Source organism: Littorina saxatilis, linkage group LG13 (assembly GCF_037325665.1).
Source record: "Littorina saxatilis isolate snail1 linkage group LG13, US_GU_Lsax_2.0, whole genome shotgun sequence".
In the NCBI taxonomy this organism is placed as follows: domain Eukaryota; kingdom Metazoa; phylum Mollusca; class Gastropoda; order Littorinimorpha; family Littorinidae; genus Littorina; species Littorina saxatilis.
In genome coordinates this window covers 43,492,678-43,515,741 of record NC_090257.1, presented here as the reverse complement: position 1 = coordinate 43,515,741, position 23,064 = coordinate 43,492,678, and the positions used below count along the sequence as shown (strand labels likewise).

The 23,064-nt window shown below is 45.6% G+C and overlaps 1 protein-coding gene across 1 annotated transcript in view; it reads left to right on the top strand.

The window, feature by feature from the left end:
• Positions 1 to 1,621: 1,621 nt before the first annotated feature.
• Positions 1,622 to 23,064, top strand: part of LOC138945807 (annexin A4-like) — an 88,741-nt gene continuing 67,298 nt past the window's right edge. The window contains exon 1 of the mRNA XM_070317316.1: positions 1,622 to 1,795. Within this exon, the coding sequence (XP_070173417.1) occupies positions 1,775 to 1,795 (21 nt within the window). The 5' untranslated portion in view covers positions 1,622 to 1,774. The remainder of the gene's footprint in view (positions 1,796 to 23,064) is intronic.

The following is a 23,064-nucleotide window of genomic DNA, read 5'->3' as shown; positions in this document are numbered from 1 at the left end:
GCAACAGTGGGTGCCATGCGGGGGGCGACCTGAAATTCCACGAAACACAGCAACAGTGGGTGCCATGCGGGGGGCGACCTGAAATTCCACGAAACACAGCAACAGTTGTTGCCATGGGGGCGACCTGAAATTCCACGAAACACAGCAACAGTGGGTGCCATGGGGGCGACCGGAAATTCCACGAAACACAGAAACAGTGGGTGCCATGGGGGCAACCTGAAATTCCACGAAACACAGCAACAGTGGGTGCCATGGGGGCGACCTGAAATTCCACGAAACACAGCAACAGTGGGTGCCATGGGGGCGACCTGAAATTCCACGAAACACAGAAACAGTGGGTGCCATGCGGGGGGCGACCTGAAATTCCACGAAACACAGCAACAGTGGGTGCCATGCGGGGGGCGACCTGAAATTCCACGAAACACAGAAACAGTGGGTGCCATGGGGGGGGGGGAGGGGGGGGGGGGTGACCTGAAATTCCACGAAAGGAAAACAATCAATCCACCAACAGTTCAGCTACTGATATTTCTTTCGTTATCTAATCTTGAGACCGATCGACTGGCCGGACACCTTAACTAATCACGACGTACTTCTGAACACTCCATAAAATAAACACACACAGTGTGTGTGTGTGTGTGTGTGTGTGTGTGTGTGTGTGTGTGTGTGTGTGTGTGTGTGTGTGTGTGTGAAAATAAGAGAGAGAGACTGAGAGAGAACGAATACAAGAGAGAGAGAGAGAGAGAGAGAGAGAGAGAGAGAGAGAGAGAGAGAGAGAGAGAGAGAGAGAGAGACCGAGAGAGAGACCGAAAGAGAGAGACCGAGAGAGAGAGACCGAGAGAGAGAGACCGAGAGAGACCGAGACAGAGAGAGAGAGAAAGTGAGAGAGAGAGAGAGAGAGAGAGAGAGACAGAGAGAGACAGAGAGAGACAAAAGGGGGGGGGGGGGGGTGTACTACGTGCGTAGCCAACATATGTGCCTGGAAACTGAACACTGACGCTGGTTAATATGAATATCACAGCGAATATTTCTTACTTAATACGGACTCTCTCTCTCTCTCTCTCTCTCTCTCTCTCTCTCTCTCTCTCTCTCTCTCTCTCTCTCTCTCTCAACATACACGGACACACACACACACAGTGACACACACACTGACACACACACACACACACACACTCACCGTGATACACACACACACACAAACACACACACACTGACACACACACACACACACACACACACACACACACACACACACACACACTTTGTAGACTCTCTCTCAACATACACGGACACACACACACACACACACACTCACCGTGATACACACACACACACAAACACAGACACACATTAATAACACTGTCACACAAAAACACACCCAACTTGTTTATGAGCATCGTTTTGTCAATCTGTCCTTTTTACTGCACTTAGTTCTAGGCCGCATCCCCGGTTGATTAATGAGTAAAGAATGTTTAGCTTTCATAAACTGCATCTGCAAATAAAATTGTACGCCAGAAGAGCGCGATAGCAGTGTAAAATAGCTGATCATACAACCAGCCACGCCCCTTTTGCCGAGGCTCGACGAGGGTTGCAAGTTTCCGAAGATGACGTCACCTTCGTGAGTTTTGGGCTCGCTCTCCAGCAGCAGACGACAAAATCTCCGCGCGAGTCGCGGCACTTTCAGACGTGAGAGATATCGAACGACGAACGGACAGCGATATTCAGTGAAGTTGTGTTGAATTCCGTGGAGTACCTGCGCTGTTCGGAAGGGAGCGAAATGATGGCGGAATCTTTGCAGGTAAGGACCGTTGAAACTTAGCGTTTTTGCTTTATATCTGTGTTGCGTAGAAACATCAACCGCACGAGGTGGGCTTTCCCCGTCTGTGCGGGTTAGGTCAACGGCTCGGCTCGTATAGGCCTACTGACTGCAAGTGAATGCGTACACAGTGGCTTCAGCTGTCAGAGGTGTTCTGGCGAGTCGATAGTGACCGTAGGAAAACTAGACTCGACTCTTGATCCCGTTTGTTGTAACAATAAAATGGTATTGGACATTGGGGATTAGTTCTGATCGCCGATCAATGTAAGCCGTTTGTAAGCGGGTGTGGGAGATGCATGGGGGGGATGGGAGAAGACACAGGCGCAGGGCGGAGCTACTTTCTTCTCAGCTGGAAGCTTTCTTCCCACAGCTTACAATAGCAAAGCTACTACAGAGGACCCCCCCCCACACACACACACACACACTCCCCGCTTTTAATACCTCCTCTGGAAAATCAAGTCTTTGAAAGGAGAAGGTTTAAAAACGGATGACAATTCACAGACAAGGCCCGGGGAGTATCACCAGAAAATGCGAGAATTTCAGAAAGCAAAAGCGGTGTTGAACGTGGGTTTGCACCGGCTGTAAAGCCTGCACGCTGCCAGCATGTCGTGCCGTGTGCCTGTGGGGGTGGGGGAGGTGTGGTGGACGAGAGGTTGATGTTGAATGATTTTTTTTAGCAAGCGAGCCGAGCAAATGGCGCGGCCCGAGTGACATGCACGCTGAAATGAGAAACTAACAACGACACTTGAGATTAAATTTGTGACGACGTTCCGTGTAATTAAGTGGAGGTAGGGGAGAGGGGGAGTGGGGGGGGGGGGGGGGGGGGTTGGGTGCCAGGGAGGAGTTTGAACTTTCTCAATCTTGTGGGGAGGTTTGTGGCGGGTCCCTCCCCGCTGAGCCTAAGCGTTGTGACTGACACAAAGATGACCCTCGGCTGACATTGCAAACGTTCCTGGTATGTGTACACACGTATTGCATGTCCTGGTATATGTACACACACAGTATTGCCATCCAAGCTCTAACAAAGGTCGTCATTGCTTCAGTGAGTGACTCGCGACGGGAGCAACATGTCTGCAGGCCACATTCTCACACAGCGCGTCAATAGTCACTGCTAGGTGTCCGACATGGTCACTGCCAGGTAGGTGTCTGACATGGTCACTGCCAGGTAGGTGTCTGACATGGTCACTGCTAGGTGTCCGACGTGGTCACTGCTAGGTGTCCGACATGGTCACTGCCAGGTAGGTGTCTGACATGGTCACTGCTAGGTGTCCGACGTGGTCGCTGCTAGGTGTCCGACGTGGTCACTGCTAGGTGTCCGACCTGGTCACTGCTAGGTGTCCGACGTAGTCACTGTTCAGTGTCCGACGTAGTCACTGCTAGGTATCCGACGTAGTCATTGTTGAGTGTCCGACGTAGTCACTGCTAGGAGTGTCCGAGGTAGTCACTGTTCAGTGTCCGACATGGTCACTGCTAGGTGACCGACATGGTCACTGCTAGGTGTCCGACAAGCGGGTGGGGGGGGGGGGGGGTCTTTAGAGCCGGCTTTGTAGTCTGAATATAGAGGTAAAGTGTACACACGTTCTGATGAGCAGCGGAAATTATAAGGAAGTTCTTCATGGGAGCGGCGGGGGTTTACATTTTGGGGTGGGGTACGTGGTGCTATACACACTGTGCCACAGTCTATACCCATTGTGCCACAGTCTATACCCACTGTGCCACAGTCTTTACCCACTGTGCCACAGTCTATACCCATTGTGCCACAGTCTATAGCCATTATGCCACAGTCTATACCCACTGTGCCACAGTCTATACCCACTGTGCCACAGTCTATACCCATTGTGCCACAGTCTAGACCCATTGTGCCACAGTCTATACCCATTGTGCCACAGTCTATACCCATTGTGCTAGTCTATACCCATTGTGCCACAGTCTATACCCACTGTGCCACAGTCTATACCCACTGTGCCACAGTCTATACCCACTGTGCCACAGTCTATACCCATTGTGCCACAGTCTATACCCATTGTGCCACAGTCTATACCCATCATGTGCCACAGTCTATACCCATTAACTTGTCTTGGTTGTGTGAGTAGTGGCTATTTCAACGAGGTCCTGGTGGTATTCACTACTCTGTATATAATGTATACACACCAAGTTCACTCGCCCCGCCTTGTTTGGGTGACAGCAGTGGCTAGCTCATTCTGATTACATCGCTCAACGGCTATTGCCAGTTATCTCTCTGACCGGACGCGAAACTCCTACGCGAATCTATCAAAACAAGTTATCTCCCATATATATGTTGTTTGCGAGCCGTGTTCGCGAGACGAAAATAATTGCAGATTGGCCGACTTCGACACAGTGATCTCCGTTCTGTTCTTCACAGTTATGATAAAGACATCGTTCTAAGGTCAAAACAAGTCGAAATTTTGGGACTGCTGCTGGAAGGAGACCGTAATATATGGTTGCATCACTACAGAAAAAATCGTCTGCTTCAGCGAACGCCGAAACCAAACTGTTGATTATCACGTGACACTTTTGCCATATTTAGAGTTGTTTGCACAGTAAATACAGCCGCGAAAAAATAGCTCCCTTGAAACTGTCTTACAAATCAATTCCTTTGTAATTTAAAAATCGCAAAACACCATGAAAAATCATTATCGACGATCGCGAATCTGCTTATATCAATAATACATTACAAAAAGCTCTCAATATGTAAAAAAAAAAAAAAATTCGGTTTGAAACTCAAGGGAGAGAATGAGCCGAGCTCATTTTGACCTGAGGTCAGGATGTGGCAAGCTATCCTATATCCGGGTACTAGTTTATAACTTGCCAGTGGGGGCGAGGTTTTTGTGTTTTTTTGTAATGATTTTATTTTATTTTATAACCTATCTACAAACAGTACTGCTGATCGAGACAAAAGAGGAGTTCTATAGGACAATGAAAAATGCCCAAGGCCATAGCGTGTGTGTTACTTTGTGATGGAAGATAACGTTGGTATTATCCGGGCAAGATGATACACGCTGACGAGGAGAGCAAAGTGTTGATAAGATTGCATTACAGCCTGTTGAGCTTCTAAAGGTGACACCAACCGTGACCTTGACAGAGCCTCAAGCTGACACCAACCCTGACCTTGACAGAGCCTCAAGCTGACACCAACCGTGACCTTGACAGAGCCTCAAGCTGACACCAACCGTGACCTTGACAGAGCCTCAAGTGCAATCAAACACCACTCTGACTCCCAGCAAAGTCGGCGTTTTATATTTTATTGATCCAAAGTTTCTCGTCAGTACACTACCTGACTACCTATAAGCAGTGACATGCGATTTGCGAGCCAACAAACCAGATCTGCAAGACGGTTGTGTGTGTGTGTGTGTGTGTGTGGGGGGGGGGGGGGGGTTTAGGGGGGATGTTCTATTTTCTTCTTGATTGATGCATCAAAGACAGAAAACATAACTAGCAACCCCCCACCCCCCCTCTACACACACACAAACAAACACACACACCACTGAAAAATTAACTAAGGGAGAGAGAGAGAGAGAGAGAGAGAGAGAGAGAGAGAGAGAGAGAGAGAGAGAGAGAGAGAGAGAGAGAGAGAGAGAGAGAGAGAGAGAGAGAGAGAGACAATGACAATGACAATGACAATGACAAATCTTTATTTTTCGAGGGTGACAAGAATAAGCATAGATATGCTTTTTTGCATCTGGCCCTCGCCCTAAAGAGGGACTAAACTATTTTACTATAACTATGACTAGAAAAAGGTTACAATAAAAACATTAATGGTAGAACATATAAGTTTATGTACATGAAGCGCATTATGTAGAAGCATTGTAGATCATAAGGTAGTGTTCAAAATTGGGTGTAAAGCAATGAAGATAAACGGAAAGTAACCCAACAATACATTAGCTCAGCAAAACAATGTATTACAGAGCCAAATCTTCGTGATTTTGTCACAATAAACCATAATTCCGATAATGAACAACTGTATACAAAGAAAACATACCAACCAATCAAGTTTATTTGTTCATAGAGTTCATTAAATGGAAAGAATATTTGGTTCTAAAAGAATCCGTGTTGGTGGATTGCCGCAGGGCGTCCGGAAGAGCGTTCCAGAGGCTGCTTCCTGAATAAACAAGACTTGATTTAAATAGGTCTATCCTAGGAAGAGGAGTGTTTAGTTTTATAAAGTGGTGCGAATTCTTCAAGGAGAACTTTGAGCAAATGGTTTCGGGTGCATTTTCTGTCATAATTTTATGCATCATTATTCCTTTGTTGTAATTCATTCTTGACTTTAGAGGTAGGACCCCTATGTTGATGTAGTCTGAGTCGGTGAGAGTAGTCTGTTTGAGTAATACTACTTTTAGCGCTCTTTTGTGTAATCTGCTGAGTAGCTTTAGGGAATTATCACTTGCAGAGTCCCATAGAGTGGATGCGTAATCAATAAGAGACTGAATATGAGCAGTGAAAAATAACTTCCTGGCTTGACAATTAAGGAAGTGTTTAATTCTAGATAAGAGGTACACTTTCTTTGACACTAATTTACTAAGTTGTTCAATGTGAGTTGACCAAGACAGGTTGTTATCGATGTGGACACCTAGAACTTTGTGATGGTCGACTTTTTCCACTATATTGCCGCCAATCATTAAATCGGGACCAGTTGAGGTAAAATTCTGTCGTTTTTGTCTAGTTGTAATTATCATATATTTGGTTTTCTTTGGGTTAAGAGACATGTGATTTAGGTCAGTCCATTCTGTCAGCTGGTTTAGACTTCCTTGGAGGGATTCTGATAAGCGAGTTAAATTTTTGTTACTGGAGTGAATTGTGGTATCATCTGCAAAAAGTTCACATAAATGTTGAATATAAAGGGGGAGGTCATTAACATATATTGAGAAGAGCAGAGGTCCTAATACCGATCCTTGTGGTACACCGTAATCTACAGCTTGCATGCTCGATGCTCTAGTGTTTGTAAGAACTGTCTGTTGTCTGTCAGAGAGGAATGAACTAACAAGATTGATAGTATCATATCCGACGCCATACAAACCGAATTTTCTAAGCAATAATGTGTGATCAATTACATCAAAGGCTTTTGCAAAGTCTACGAAAATGGCACCACAGAATTCATTATCGTTTATTTTGTCCAACCACTGATCAACAAGAGAGATTAAGGCAGTGTGGCAGGAATGCTTAGCTCTAAATCCTGATTGTTTAGGATGGAATAAGTTGTTTTGGTTGAAATGTGTTAGGATGTGTTTGTTGATATGCTTTTCCAGTGGTTTTGATAACACAGACAAAATGGAAATTGGCCTATAATTTGAGGGGTCTCTTTTGTCACCTGATTTAAACAGAGGAATGACTTTAGCCTGTTTCAGGGCGACTGGAAAATATTTTTTGTCTAAACAGAGATTGTAAATGTAGGTAAGTGTTTCAGAAATTACGGGGGCTGACAATTTAAGAATCCTACCATCAAGCCCATCGAGCCCCCGGGTGCCTGTTTGCTTGAGGTGTGTAAGTGCGTGAAAAACTTCAGGTACTGTAAGAAGGGGAATTTTTGCTTGACATGAAATTTGTTTTGATTTGCAAAATTCTTCTAAAACTTTCAAATCATTTAATTTGGACTTGTCATTTTTAATCACATTTTCAGCAATTTTGGAAAAATGTGTGTTTAAATCATCGGGAGATATGTCCTTGATACAACTCGGATGACTGGCAGCCTTTTTATTCGTAAGTTCATTTATTGCCTTCCATATATTCTTTGAGTTTTGCTTTGAACTTGATGCTAGGTCACGAAAATATTTTATCTTTTTTGTTCGTTTAAGTGAATTTACCTTATTTCTCTGTTCTCTGTATTCCTCTTCCTTGCCAACCGACTTTAAAAAATCGCGATGGTCAATGGCATGTTGTAAATCATTATCAAACCATTTAGGTTTTACAATGTGCCTAACTCTCTTTATTCTCCACGGAGCATGTTTATCGTATATGTCATTGAAGGCACTAAGCCAATGTGTTAGGGCTTCGTCCGGATCCGTAAAATTGTAAGTATCAGATAGTGGGGAATTCCAAAGTTCATGTAGAAAGGTGTCTTCGTTAAATTTAGAAAAAGAGCGGTATTTTATTGTCTTGTGACCAACTTTAGGAATTTTGACACCCTTTCTTGACCATGTTAAACAGACAGGAAAATGATCGCTGCAACCATTGGCTGGAACACAACATTCGACAATATTATGGTGATCAGTAACATAGATATGATCTATCAGAGTACTGCTGGATGATGTGACTCTAGTGGGAGTGTTGACTATTTGTTTAAGATTATAGAGGTTAATCATATCAACCCACTGCTTGTTTTGTTTAAGCAAATCAACATTAAAGTCTCCCAACAGAATTGTTTCCTTTGACTCGAGCAGAACTGCATCTAACATCTGTGTAAAGTTATCTGACCAGTTTGCTCGCTCTGCGGGATTTCTATAACAAAATCCTATGAGGAGTGGAGGTGCTCGTCTCAACTTAACTTCAATCCACACAGATTCCACGAAGTTCTCAAGGTGTATTATTCGTGTATAACTAATTGATTCACTTATGTACAAAAGTATACCAGTTTCTCTACTTTGCTGAGGGTCTCTGCGTAACGTACTGTAACCTGGAATAACAACGTCAGAATCCGAAATCTGAGGTGTTAATCTTGATTCTGTGATCCCAAAAATGTGAAAACTTGTTCCAGTATTTAACAGCATTGTAGAAATATCATTGATTTTATTTATAGCATGGTTAATGTTCAGGTGCCCAACACGGAGACCCTGTTTTGTTGGCCATGTAGTAGGAGAGCTACTCATATTTAAGCTCAAGTAGCGTTTTGGGGCGTTTTTTGTTTGTTTGTTTGTTTAATTAAACAATATACTTATTGATACTGAATCAGCTAATTATCCAGTAAGCAAGACAACAAAATAATGAAGAGATACAAAACAGTGATGGAACCAAAATGATATATGACACTTTACGAAACACAACGTCAAGCGTAAATTAACTAGTAAAGAGACAAGGAACTGTTTCCGACGACAAACTAGGTAAACAGCGAAAACAAACAATAAGCAAGTAGAAAATCGAAAAGCAGACAAGCACAATTAGGAAACAGGAAAATAAAAATAAAACTAGAGAGAGAGAGAGAGAGAGAGAGAGAGAGAGAGGGGGAGAGGGAGAGAGGGGGAGAGATATGTAGAGGTTACACGCCGAGTCTCAGTGATTATTAAAAATAATGGTCGAAGTTAGCGGATCATGAAAAATGCGAGCTTTAGCGAGCTTTTTCATGACCGCGAACTGAGACCATTATTTTTTATAATCACTGAGACGAGGTGTGTAACCTCTTTATTCCTCCTTTCTTCAGTTATTCAAAGAAAAGAGGAGTTTTTTTTGCGAAAGTTTGATCGAATCCTATTCACTCAACCAGTCAACCTGCGCAGGCGATCGATTAATGCGCGGTTGTATAGTTCCGTGCAAATCATTCCATTCTGTTAACACTTCTTGTCAGTTTTCCTATTTTGGACTAAAATCAAGTACACAGATATGCTGTTATTCTGCTGTGGCGGCAAAGGCAGATATTGTGTGTTCTGTATATGTTTTGGTATCACTTAGGATAATGTTCTTTCGTCAAATGGGACTAGCAGACGAACTTTTGCACCCGTGTTCCAACGTTAAAAACTGTATGAAGTTCAGTTTTCTGGGGAAAATAGTGTATGAAACCGCTTTATGTTGTTTAAATTGATGAGATGTGTGCATTTGGTTGCGTGTGATCTGTTTATTAAATGAAATATTGTTGAAAACTGACCGTCGGATTGCAGTCTGTTGTCGAAGAAACTGAGTGAAAAGAAGGGGAACTACTCTTGTCGCTAGACAAAGTATGAGTTACTTGCCTTGCGGGAAATTGCTTGTGATGAACGTTTGAGCACGGCAAATCTAGATTCAGAAAACAACCGAACTCATGGATTTTATATGAAGATTCATGTGTTCAGGCCTGTAGTTGTTAATTTAAATGCGGTATGTTTGTATTGTTTGCTCCAGAGATGTATACTTCGTACGTTAGAGCGTTCGGAACTTTTCAGTCGCAAAAAGTAGTACCGAAACAGAAGAACTTCTCAACCCATTGCACTATCGAGGATTCAGGCTGTTGCTGGGTCGTTATTTGTTTGGTTGCTGGGTCATTATCGAAAAATAACTACCCCTACAAGTTTACAGAGGTAAAGAAGCAGAGGGGGGAATAAGACGGGTTTATCTCACTCTTCAATGAACATTTTTCACATAGTGAGGGCATATCTGCAGCCACACACGTTGTGGAATTTATCAGGGTAGTGGGGGGAGGGGTGGGGGATGGGGGGGCCGGGGGGGGGGGGGGGGCACCCCTGGGTTACACCGACAGACTGGATCAAGTACCCACTAATATGGATGAGAGTGAAGTTCCTATGGGTATTGACCGTTGACTGTCTGTTTACAAAGCACGAAGCGCCCTCCCCGCTGAGGTTCACTCGCCTCGTTCATCAATTGTTCATTTCATGAGTAGCAGTGATTCCAGTGCCACCACTCAGCGGTAATCAGCTGGGGAACACAAGTTCCCTCGCCGATAATCGATGAGCCAGGTGAAGTGTAGCGACCGTTGGACTGACGGTTGGGTGTGGGTGTGATGGAGGGAGCGGTCATAGGCTGGGGTGTAAGGCTACAGCACTGCATGTCTCTGTGTTGTGGCACTGCATAGTCACTTCGTCTGCACTTGACCAATAGCACAGACTTTCTGAAAGCCACCAGGAAACCCATGTGAAACGCCGACCCAGGTTTTCGGATTGGTCGAGGTGCTGAGCTAAACTGAATTGGGGGCTTATTGTCCGTTAGGTCTACATGTCTATAGTGGACATGATTTTTTAAATATGATAAAAGAGGGGGTCGAGATACATATGGCTGCTAGTTAATTGATATACACGCAGATTCATGTGCCTGTGGCTGCTGGTTGAAATACACGCAGATTCATGTGCCTGTGGCTGCTACTTGATATACACGCAGATTCATGTGCCTATGGCTGTTAGTTGATATTCACGCAGATTCATGTGTCTGTGGCTGCTAGTTGACGTACACACAGATTCACGTGCCTGTGGGTGCTACTTGATATGTATACACGCAGATTCATGTGCCTGTGGCTGTTAGTTGATATACACGCAGATTCATGTGCCTGTGGCTGCTAGTTGATGTACACGCAGATTCACGTGCCTGTGGCTGCTACTTGATATACACGCAGATTCATGTGCCTGTGGCTGTTAGTTGATATACACGCAGATTTATGTGCCTGTGGCTGCTAGTTGATGTACACGCAGATTCACGAGCATGTGGCTGCTAATTGATATACACGCAGATTCATGTGCCTGTGGCTGCTGGTTGATATACACGCAGATTCATGTGCCTGTGGCTGCTAGTTGATATTCACGCAGATTCATGTGCCTGTGGCTGCTGGTTGATATACACGCAGATTCATGTGCCTGTGGCTGCTAGTTGATATACACGCAAATTCGTGTGCCTGTGGCTGCTGGTTGATATATATACACGCAGATTCATGTGCCTGTGGCTGCTAGTAGATACGCAGATTCATGTGTCTGTGAGTGCAGTGCAGTGTCGCGGTATGTCGTGACCTTGCACGCCCTCACTCTATCGACTCTCCATTCACTGACCGAGGCGTTCATACTATACACCTTGTTGAATCAATCCACCCACAATCAGCCGGCAGCCCGATCATACTATGCCCCTTGTTGAATCAATCCACCCACAATCAGCCGGCAGCCCGATCATACTATGTCCCTTGTTGAATCAATCCACCCACAATCAGCCGGCAGCCCGATCATACTATGCACCTTGTTGAATCAATCCACACACAATCAGCCGGCAGCCCGATCGACCATGCGCCGTGTCTGTTACGTCATTGTTACTTGGTAGTCAAGGGACATAAGGACAGAACATGTCTCACCCGCCTCTGACTGAGGTTGGACAATGTAACACAACACAGACTAAAACAAAACAAAGTAAAACAACACCGGTCACTATGATACGCTTTTGTCTGTTTTGACAAGGGTCGCTCACAGTCACAGGTACGTAGAACACATGCAGCGGTCACGTACAGGTATACCTAACTCAGTGGTCGTACCACTTACCTGTACATTTACCTGTTTATCGCAGAAAGGTGACGGTCAACCACACCCAACACGACCTAGGTGGACATTTCACATGTTGCAAGATTCTCCTTTTGGATTAGAGTGGTTAAAGTTGTCTTGCAACACGACCTAGGTGGACATTACACAACACGGTGAAAATAGAGCCGCTGTGAAAGTGTTACACATCACCCACTCATGTTGCAAGATTCTCCTTTTGGATTAGAGTGGTTAAAGTTGTCTTGCAACAGGGCCATTTCTATTAGGTTTGTAGAGCGATATTGAGGCACCTGAAAGGTTGTAACGTCTACTGTGAAGCCGTGGACGTACACAAAGGCATCATCGTGTCATCGGCTGTTGGATTGAATTCGTTGTGTCATGTAGGTGGAACATTTAACTTTGTACAACGACATTACGACACATACAACTGTCAACTTTGTGCTTTAGAGCGGTGTGACCAAGCTAAGCGGACTGGTTCAAGAAAGAAGCACTCCCCTGCAATACACGTAATAGTAGACTAAAGTTAAATAGTCCTAAGTGTGTGATTGTATGTGTGTGCTGTCATATTATTAAAATATAAACAATAACTGTAATCTTGTGTGGTTTGTTTATTTAATTCAAGAAACTCTTTTTCCTCTGCACCACTCAATCAATCAATCAATCAATGAGGCTTATATCGCGCATATTCCGTGGGTACAGTTCTAGGCGCTCTGCAGTGATGCCGTGTGAGATGAAATTTTATACGGCCAGTAGATTGCAGCCATTTCGGCGCATATTTACCTGTCGCGGCCTATTATTCCAAGTCACACGGGTATAGGTAGACAATTATTAACTGTGCCTAAGCAATTTTGCCAGGAAAGACCCTTTTGTCAATCGTGGGATCTTTAACGTGCACACCCAATGTAGTGTACACGGGGGGAGGGTTCGGACACCGAAGAGAGTCTGCACACAAAGTTGACTGTGAAATAAATTTCCGCCGAACCTGGGATCGAACTCACGCTGACAGCGGCCAACTGAATACAAATCCAGCGCGCTACCAACTGAGCTATATCCCCGCCTCCACTCCACACAATAAAAGCTGGAAAACTTTTTAAAGCTTAAAAAGCTTATTAAAACATCACAATAAAAAGTTCAACACCAAGCAAGAATGTATCATCTTTTGTTTCCAAATTTTCGGCCCGCAGGCCTTCTTCAAAGGTACACAGACCAAGCGTCTATAGTAACAACACAGCAATACATATTATATTCTGAAATAAACAAACCACACACGATTGCAGAATCTGGAGGCGAGCCTTGGCGCGCCTATTTATTTTATTTATTTATTTAAAAAAGGTAAAGGTATTCCCATAACCATCTGGTCGTAGGGGAGAGAGATGTTAGAGATCTCAACTTTTCTGGGGGCCAGCTTTATGAGGGCGGTGCCCATCTCTCCCTCGCTGCCTTTGCCTTCCCCGGCCCTGAATAGGGTCAGGTACCCATTTCCAGCTGGGTGGACTGGAGAGCGCTCGGAAAAATCGGGTATTTGTATTTGTCCCCGAGTGGGGGACGAACCACGACCTCCAGCGTGAGAGGCAAGCGCTCTAACCACTGCGCCACTCCGCTCTCTTATTTATTTACGAGGATTTATATCGCGCACGTATCTCACCACACAAGGCGACTCAAGGCGCATGTTACCTATTAATGCCGTGTGGGATGGAATTTTTTTTACACAATATATCACGCATGCACATCGGCCAGTCGATCGACTGCCTTTAGGCGCTGCATCCACCTTTCACGGCCTATTATTCCAGGTCACACGGGTATTTTGGTGGACATTTTTATCTACGCCTATACAATTTTGCCAGGAAAGACCCTTTTGTCAATCGTGGGATCTTTAACGTGCACACCCCAATGTAGTGTACACGAAGTGACCTCGGTTTTTCGTCTCATCCGAAAGACTAGCACTTGAACCCACCACCTAGGTTAGGAAAGGGGGGGAGAAAATAGCGGCCTGACCCAGGGTCGAACACGCAACCTCTCGATTCCGAGCGCAAGTGCGTTACCACTCGGCCACCCAGTCCCATTTAAACTGTTATAGCCTATACACGACCATGCTTTCCGAGCATAACCCAGTGTACTTAGGCGTGTGTGTCTCAATTAAAGAACCAAGGATACCCCAGTATTCACACAAATATTATCACACGGACCTGTGTTCAAGGTGGACTCGATCAAACTGCAGGATAAACAACACCATGTTGGGTGCCTGTGGAAAGTCCCCAATGGTTGTATCGTGTCTTCTCTCAACGTGACACTGCCTGTTGTATCATTCTGCACCGACTCGCAATGTGCGTTTCAAGTCTTATTGTTGAAGTGTTCCTTTTAGAGCGTTGGTGTCTATTTTCAGCAAGGTGGATAGTTTAACGAAACAAAGGATCCGCTTCTAGGTCGCACCAAGCCAACGTGCGTGTACACATGTAAGTGTGAAGTGAACAGTTTTCTCAGGAAGCGATCGAGTGTCAATGATTTGCCACAACGTGAGCGATTGAAAGTCCCCTGCATAACGATGAGTGTGGCTGTCTGTGTACACACTGAAGGGGTCCAATTCAGTCCAAACGGGAATGAAGCTTTCGTACTCCTCTCTCCTCTTGAGTGTCAGACATGGTCAGAGTTGAAGGCAGTGTTGTCATGTCTTTATTTGTAAGTGTGTGTGTGCGCGTGTGTGCGTGTGTGCGTGTGTGCGCGCGCGCGCGCGTGTGTGTGTGTGTGTGTGTGTGTGTGAGAGAGAGAGAGAGTGTGTGTGTGATTTGTTATGAATGTGTGTGTGTGTGTGTGTGTGTGTGTGTGTGTGTGTGTGTGTGTGTGTGTGTGATTTGTTATGTGGGAGAGAGAGAGAGAGAGAGAGAGAGAGAGAGAGAGAGAGAGAGAGAGAGAGAGAGAGAGAGAGAGAGAGAGAGAGAGAGAGAGAGAGAGAGAGTTTTTATCTTTTCTCAGAAAACATATAACTTTTGTTGAGTCGTGCTGGCCCCTATTCAGTGTGGCCCCTATTCAGTGTGTCGAGAGACTGTGAGGAAGTGCAGCCAGCGCCCCCAGTCAAGCGGTCCTTGTGATACGAGCGTCTTTCGCAATGCAGTGTGATGGCCGAGCAATGAGAGGGTGACACCAGACGGACACAGACACTCGTTGCGACAGGTACCCAGCCTCGTGATGCGAATGACGTGCAGGTGTATGATTGCTCAATGACACGAGTCTAATTGGCTTTAATTATCTCACCTGTCTTTACCTCCCCATTCACTCTCTGCACCTGCCCTACGCCTGTTTTTAGACAAGAAACACGATGATTTTTAAACCGGTCTTGAATCCGTATAAAACTAGAATGAGATTGAAGCTATTACGCATCCTCTTACGCCTACACACACCCACACACTCCTACACAGTAACATCGTCGATTGCCGATATTTAAACAAACAAACACACACATACACAAACAAACAAACAAACAATGAAAAAAACAATTGTTGTCCCCTTATTCGACATACGTTATTTATATTCGTTCAACAAGTCAGATTTCATATTGCTTTTAAGAGCACGTTTAAAAGCTTAGCTTGTTGTGCTCCATTTATTTCATTGATTGCATGCGGCTTTGTTATTTGTAATTATTTGAATCAAACTGTTTAAACCAAACACGACACAAACCATTGAGGGTACCAGTTTGTCTTTTGTGAATATATACGGAGCGCAACCCCACACTTCTTAATGCAGCATCATAGCCTGGTAGTGCAGGTGGTTGTGTTTGAACCAAATATCCACCAAATATGTATGCATTGTGATGCATCTGTCCTAGTTTCTTATTTTACCTTAAAATTGCACTGACTCATTGAGTTGAAAGAGGCAGTTTTTCGAGGTCTGTTTGATCCATACAGATCTGTGCATAGCTTGCATACCTTTTCTAACCTCCTTCCATGGGTATACTTTGAGCATAGTTATTACCCATCGTCTCGGACAGAACAGACAACAACCAGAAGTCGTCTTCTCTGAAGGTTTCAATCATTCTCAACCCCCCCCCCCCCCCCCCCAAAAAAAAAAAAAAAAAAAGCCTTCACATTTCCCCTGCCCACAACCAACTCCTTGATATGTTGAAAATGACAAAACGCTGTTGTGGACTCGCCATCAGAACTGATTATTATCGTTTGCATGCGATGTCTGTAGTTATGACAATGAAGCAGCGTTTGAAATGTGAAATGTCACCGTATTCCAAATGTCATGAGAACTAATTGTTGGACTGGCGGAGGATGAATGTGCACCCCCCCTCCCCCCTGCAAAACTTTCCCCTAAACGTTGCCCCTCCCCCTCCCTCCTCTCTTTCTTGTGCCTTGGACTTTTGGCCAGAGTTTTGAGTGGAAGGAAGGAAGGGCATTTGAGGTTTGTTTGAATGAGAACGCTTAAGACATGATGATAAGCGTTGTCACAGTGTGTTCCTTAAAGCGGGTTGCCAGTAACATTCATACACGACGAAAAAAACACCTGTCACAGTGTGTCCCTTTAAGCGGGTTGCCAGTAACATTCAGACACGACGAAAAAAACACCTGTCACAGTGTGTTCCTTAAAGCGGGTTGCCAGTAACATTCAGACACGACGAAAAAAACACCTGTCACAGTGTGTTCCTTAAAGCGGGTTGCCAGTAACATTCAGACACGACGAAAAAAAAACCTGTCACAGTGCGACGGTGTGTCCCTTTAAGCGGGTTGCCAATAACATTCAGACACGACGAAAAAAACACCTGTCACAGTGTGTCCCTTTAAGCGGGTTGCCAGTAACATTCAGACATGACGGAACAAACCTGTCACAGTGTGTCCCTTTAAGCGGGTTGCCAGTAACATTCAGACATGACGGAACAAACCTGTCACAGTGTGTCCCTTTAAGCGGGTTGCCAGTAACATTCAGACATGACGGAACAAACCTGTCACAGTGTGTCCCTTTAAGCGGGTTGCCAGTAACATTCAGACATGACGGAATAAAACTTGTCACAGTGTGTCCCTTTAAGCGGGTTGTGAATAACATTTATACAGGACGGAATAAAACTGTCACCCATTCAGACATGACGGAAACAAATTGTCACAGTGTGTCCCTTTAAGCGGGTTTGATGTGCTGAATGATTGATGCGAGCTCGATGATGGCTTGGTGATTAAATGGCGTTGGTGTGTTTGTCCTAATAGAGCATGGAGAAAGGTGGTTTGTTCTAGTGGAGCGAAATGTCATAGCAATATTATCCCGATTCTGATCGATGGGTGGGAGGGGGGGGGGGGTGTGTGTGATACATTGCAATGAGGGAATAGCCACTAGATGCGGAGATGTTGTGGCCTTGCAGCGATTTGGATCGGATCATTTTGCTGAAACAACACAAGTGAACTCTCTCTCTGTCTCTCTCTCTCTCTCTCTCTTTCTCTTTATATATATATCTGTCTCTGTTTCTGTTTACCTGTCTCTGTCTCTGTGTCTCTGTTCCTGTGTATTTATGTCTCTGTCTCTCTAATTTCCCAACTTCACTCTCTGGCTCTGTCTGTCTGTCTTTCTTTCTCGCATCCCCACCCTCTCTCTCTCTCTCTCTCTCTCTCTCTCTCTCTCTCTCTCTCTCTCTCTCTCTCCTCTCTCTCTCTCCTCTCTCTCTCTCTGTCTCTGTCTCTCTCTCTGTCTCTCTCTCTCTCTCTCTCTCTCATTCTCCGGAACCTTTTCTTCAAGAGTCTTTGGTCCGTTCACAACTGTAGATCAAGCGTTTCTGTGTTGCCTGTGTTACCTGTGTTGCCTGTGTTACCTGTGTTGCCTGTGTTGCCATTTTCAACACGTTTCTTCTGCCGTTGTTTACTTCTGCCGGTCTGAAAGTTCCCACAAGGAAACCTGTAATTTCTGATTTAAAAGATTATTTCCTGACAGATTTTTTTGAATTGCCACAAATGCAAAAGGAAAAATATTGTAACAAAAAGTTCACTGAAGATAGAAAGGTCATTCAATCCTGAAGACTATTTTCAATTTCAGATGTCGATAATTCCCAGCATCAGGTCAGCTTCTGTCTGTAGTGTTATGTTTGCATGCACGTTCCGAGGCTCTGGTCACGTGGTGGGGTAAGACAGTGAAAAATAAGGGTTTCTAATCACGTTCCTGTTAATGACGTTGACACTTTTTTTTCCTGCAACGAAAAATAAAGGTGGGATGGAGGGTTGGGCTGTGGGTACGCGTGAGACGGTAGTTCGCGTCTAGTTCCATCAGGGTTGGGCTGTGGGTACGCGTGAGACGGTAGTTCGCGTCTAGTTCCATCAGGGTTGGGCTGTGGGTACGCGTGAGACGGTAGTTCGCGTCTAGTTCCATCAGGGCAATGCAGAGTTATGAAATGTGGAAGACATCACCCGAATACCCCCATTCCACACATCCGTTCTAGGTCCCGTTCCCGTAGCGACCAAGGAACGGCACGGGAATGGGAGGGATCGGGAGGGGACCATAATGGAACGCCAATGGACGTTAACGGAACTCCTTTGAACGGTAGGAACGGTTGCCGGTTGGGGCGGGTGAGTTCTGGCTGCATGTTCAACATTTTAGCTATTCCCCGCCCGTTCCAAATGAACGGTAATGGAACCTTAACACATCGGTAACGGAACTCATGGATCGTTAATGGAACTTAACGCAATGGTAACGCAACGCTAACGCTCTCACACACGGCGTTGTGATACCTCCATTCTGCCAGACGCTGCTCAAAGATGACAAAAAAGGCCGTTTTCGCAGCGTCTCATCGTTGTAACAGCCGTCCTCAGGACGGCTGGGAACGGAAGCTAGAACGGATGTGTGAAATAGGGGTATTACGTCCGTTTCACAACCTGTCGAACCATCTTTGATCTCCCGAATGTCACGTGCCTGTGATGTGCACCGTGTGTTGACAGAAACACCGACAGTGTGGGATCAGCTGTGTCCATCAGCTCGCCTTGACGCAGATGGCCTTGACACTGTCGGTCTTGACTGATTGTGCGACTAACTGGGCGACAAGGGAGAGATCCTTTCTGTCACTATTCACCGTCTATCTACTATATAATTATATCGATTGAGTTTTCATCCCAGTCATGCCGCTTGTGTGTGTGTGTGTGTGTGTGTGTGTGTGTGTGTGCGAGTGTGTGTGTGTGTGTGTGTGTGTGAGAGAGTTTGTGTGTGTGTGTGTGTGCGTGCGTACGTGTGTGCGTGCTTGCATGTGTGTGTGTGTGTGTGTGTGTGTGTGTGTGCAAGTGTGCGTACGTGCATGCTCGCATGCGTTTGTGTTTGTGTGTGTATGTGTGCGTGCGTGTGTTCTTGCTTGCTTGTGCGCTTGTGTGTGCGTGTGTGCTTGCGCTTGTGTGTTCGTGCGTGTGTGTGTGGGTGGGTGCGTGACAGGTGGGACGAGTTTTGCTGCGATGTTCATTTTCATTTTGTTTGTTTTTTGTTTACATATATAAACAAAAAGAGAGGGTTATGGTGCAATAAAGGGCTGCAATAAGAGCCATTAATCAAAACCCGGTCATTGCCTTGACACAAGGCTGTTCAGTCAGCGCAGACACCAGATGGCTATCCCAGTCCGATAAATCTGTGTTGCATGCTCGTTATCGTATGCACCAAAAGCCAGGCAGAAAAGAACACCAAGTGTCGTTTATTTCGTAATATCAATGACGAAAGTGCACAGTCGCCCGGTGTTTCACCTGCACATCGTTTCTCCTGGCATAATATATATCACCACGGGAACGGTATACAACAACGCTGATGACAAACTTCGGCGACGACAACGACGACGACAACAACGATGACAAGAACAATGACGACGACAACGACAATAACGAACAACGACGACGACAAGGACGACGAAAACATCGACAACAACGACGACAACAACGCCGGCAACGACGACGACAACAACGATGACAACAAATACGGCAACAACGATTGTTACAACGACGGCAACAACGACGGCAACAACTACTACATCAACGACGACAACAACGACGAAAACAACGACGGCAGACCAGACACTGTGCGTTCAAGTTGTATGGACACAGTGGTCTGAGAACAAGTAGAATAGACACTGTGCGATATGATTATGGACCGGACACTGCGATATGTGGGGGCTGGGTTAGTTAGTTAGTTAGCTGTTGCTTTTCGGGTCCAGCGGACTATAATAGGCCAAATCAGGACCCCAGGGGGCTGGGTTCTAACCCTGGGTTGACATACGTTGACATCAAGAATTATCAAATCACCCGTTCAACAGACTACTGTGTCATTAGAACAACTATGCTAGATTGGGGCAGGGGTTAGTGTGGTGAACAGACAAATCCCGGAAATAACTCTGTTGAGTTTGTATGGGTTGTAATAGAGTGAATACTCTTGCTTTTAGCGAGGCAAGCTTTCAACACGTGCTCCTTGTCTACGTGTTTCAGACACTCCCATTGCTATTAACTGGCCTATAATGTCACGTGGGAAAGTTTGACTCACTAAAACAAGAGTATTCACTCTTTCACAACCCATACAATCCCAACAGAGTTATTTCCGAACATCGTCCATTGTACGCTGGAAATGAATATAGACCGTGATGACCAGGTGGTTGATAGGTCCCGTGATGACCAGGTGGTTGATAGGTCCCGTGATGACCAGGTGGTTGATAGGTCCCGTTATGACCAGGTGGTTGATAGGTCCCGTGATGACCAGGTGGTTGATAGGTCCCGTGATGACCAGGTGGTTGATAGGTCCCGTGATGACCAGGTGGTTGATAGGTCCCGTAATGACCAGGTGGTTGATAGGTCCCGTGATGACCAGGTGGTTGATAGGTCCCGTGATGACCAGGTGGTTGATAGGTCCCGTGATGACCAGGTGGTTGATAGGTCCCGTGCAGTATCGACATGCTCCATCACTACAAAAGGTTGTGGCGCAAACGGATAAATATCGGATTTTAAACTTTCAGTAATGTAGAAATAGGAAGCCGGTAGTTATCAGTCTCACGACAACATTTCGTGCCAAGTCACAACAGACGAAATGTAGCAGCCATCAGTCAGGGAAGGTCAACACATATTTTAACATGGATGCTGTTGTTCCACCTAAATGAGGTCTACGCGTTGACAGACTTGTGATTCCACGCTGTTTCCTTGTCCGTTGTTTGACAGAGGGAGGGAGACCATGTCAAGCGATTGTGATGCTGAGTCCATTGTTTGACAGAGGGAGGGAGACCGTGTCAAGCGATTGTGATGCTGAGTCCATTGATTTCCTATTACCGTCCCTTGTTGTTTGTTTCCAGGAACGTCAGGTACTACGTAAACATCATGCGGTGTTTGTTCCGTTGTATACGGCGATGTAACACCCAGTCTGGCGTGTCCTGGTTTGCCAGTCAGTCTTGTGCGACATACCCACTTCTTCCTCTATGTTGTGATATGTGATCCTGCTATCTGTGTGTATCTTGTGCGACATACCCACTTCTTCCTCTATGTTGTGATATGTGATCCTGCTATCTGTGTGTATCTTGTGCGACATACCCACTTCTTCCTCTATGTTGTGATATGTGATCCTGCTATCTGTGTGTATCTTGTGCGACATACCCACTTCTTGCTCTATGTTGTGATATGTGATCCTGCTATCTGTGTGTATCTTGTGCGACATACCCACTTCTTCCTCTATGTTGTGATATGTCATCCTGCTATCTGTGTGTATCTTGTGCGACATACCCACTTCTTCCTCTATGTTGTGATATGTGATCCTGCTATCTGTGTGTATCTACGTGTATAAGGTGCACGGTATTCAAAACCGTAAGCATTCCAGAGAGAGAGAGAGAGAGAGAGAGAGAGAGAGAGAGAGAGAGAGAGAGAGAGAGAGAGAGAGAGAGAGAGAGAGAGAGAGAGAGAGAGAGAGAGAGAGAAAGAGAAAGAGAGAGAGAGAGAGAGTTACGAAGTGCACGTGCGCGCACCGACACACATTGACTACATGCAATCAGCTAATGTTCAGTCCCCGCGGCCAGTCCTTGCATATGTTGTGCATACAGTGTGTTGGCAACGCCTGAATCGTCGTGCACTTTGTTGTTCTCTGGGTGATGTTCCGTACATATAAAGTGTGCGCTTAGGCCCTCGGCGAGGCCTCGAGAAGTTAAACCCAGCTGAATGATCTCGTGTACATGTGTGTGAAGGTTTGCTGTTCTTTGGAGGCGGACATGATATGTAGTATATCCCCCACCCTCACCAGTAAGGTGACCGATGCTGCAGAAGAGCGGAATGTGACAGAAGGAGGGGGGGGGGGGGGGCAGTCAACATCAATGTCAGGGGTGTAGGTTTAGGGGACAGTGCAGAGTGTCCCCAGTTTCAGGGTCACGTGTACCAAGACAGGGAGGAGTACGATGAATGGAGCAGAACTGAGTACTTTCCACAGTCACACATAAGCTCAAGTAGGCCGGCAGACAAACCGCCAGGCCTGCATGTACAGACAGAAGAAAGCCTAGACACGATTTTCTCAGACTTTGTCTGTATAGAAGGCCAGGCGGTAGAGACAGGAATATATATATAGACCTCTGTGGGTAGACACTGAAAGAAAGGAAGAGGGCAAGGGGGGGGGGGGGTGAGATAGGAGAGAGAAGACGACAGTTAATCAGAGATCAGAGACAGCGAGCCGCTTTTCCTCTTGCCCCACTTCACCTGATTGGATTAACGCTTCTAACGGTCTGCCCTCCACACAGGGTATGGATACTGGGCTTCATCCACTGACGATAGTCTCTTCAACTTGTGCGTGTGTGTGTGGGTGTGTGTGTCAGTCCTGAAAGTCCAACAAATGGCGTACTCGCCTTTGGCTAGTGATTCTGAAAATTTACTAACCAGAGAGCAAACTTTACTAGCCAAACCAACAATGTTTCAGCAACTTCTACTCGCCAGTTACATGTTTTTACTATAAAATACTCGTCACTTTCAGGCCTGTGTGTGTGTGTGTTTAGCTATATATGTGTACATGATTACTTATGGTTGAAATCATAACAAGTATGATGGCTCGTACGGTCATGGTCCGGGGCCGCCAGGACATAAAGGTGGCGTGACTTGCCGGACTCTGAAGGGGGTGGGGGGGGCTTGTGCA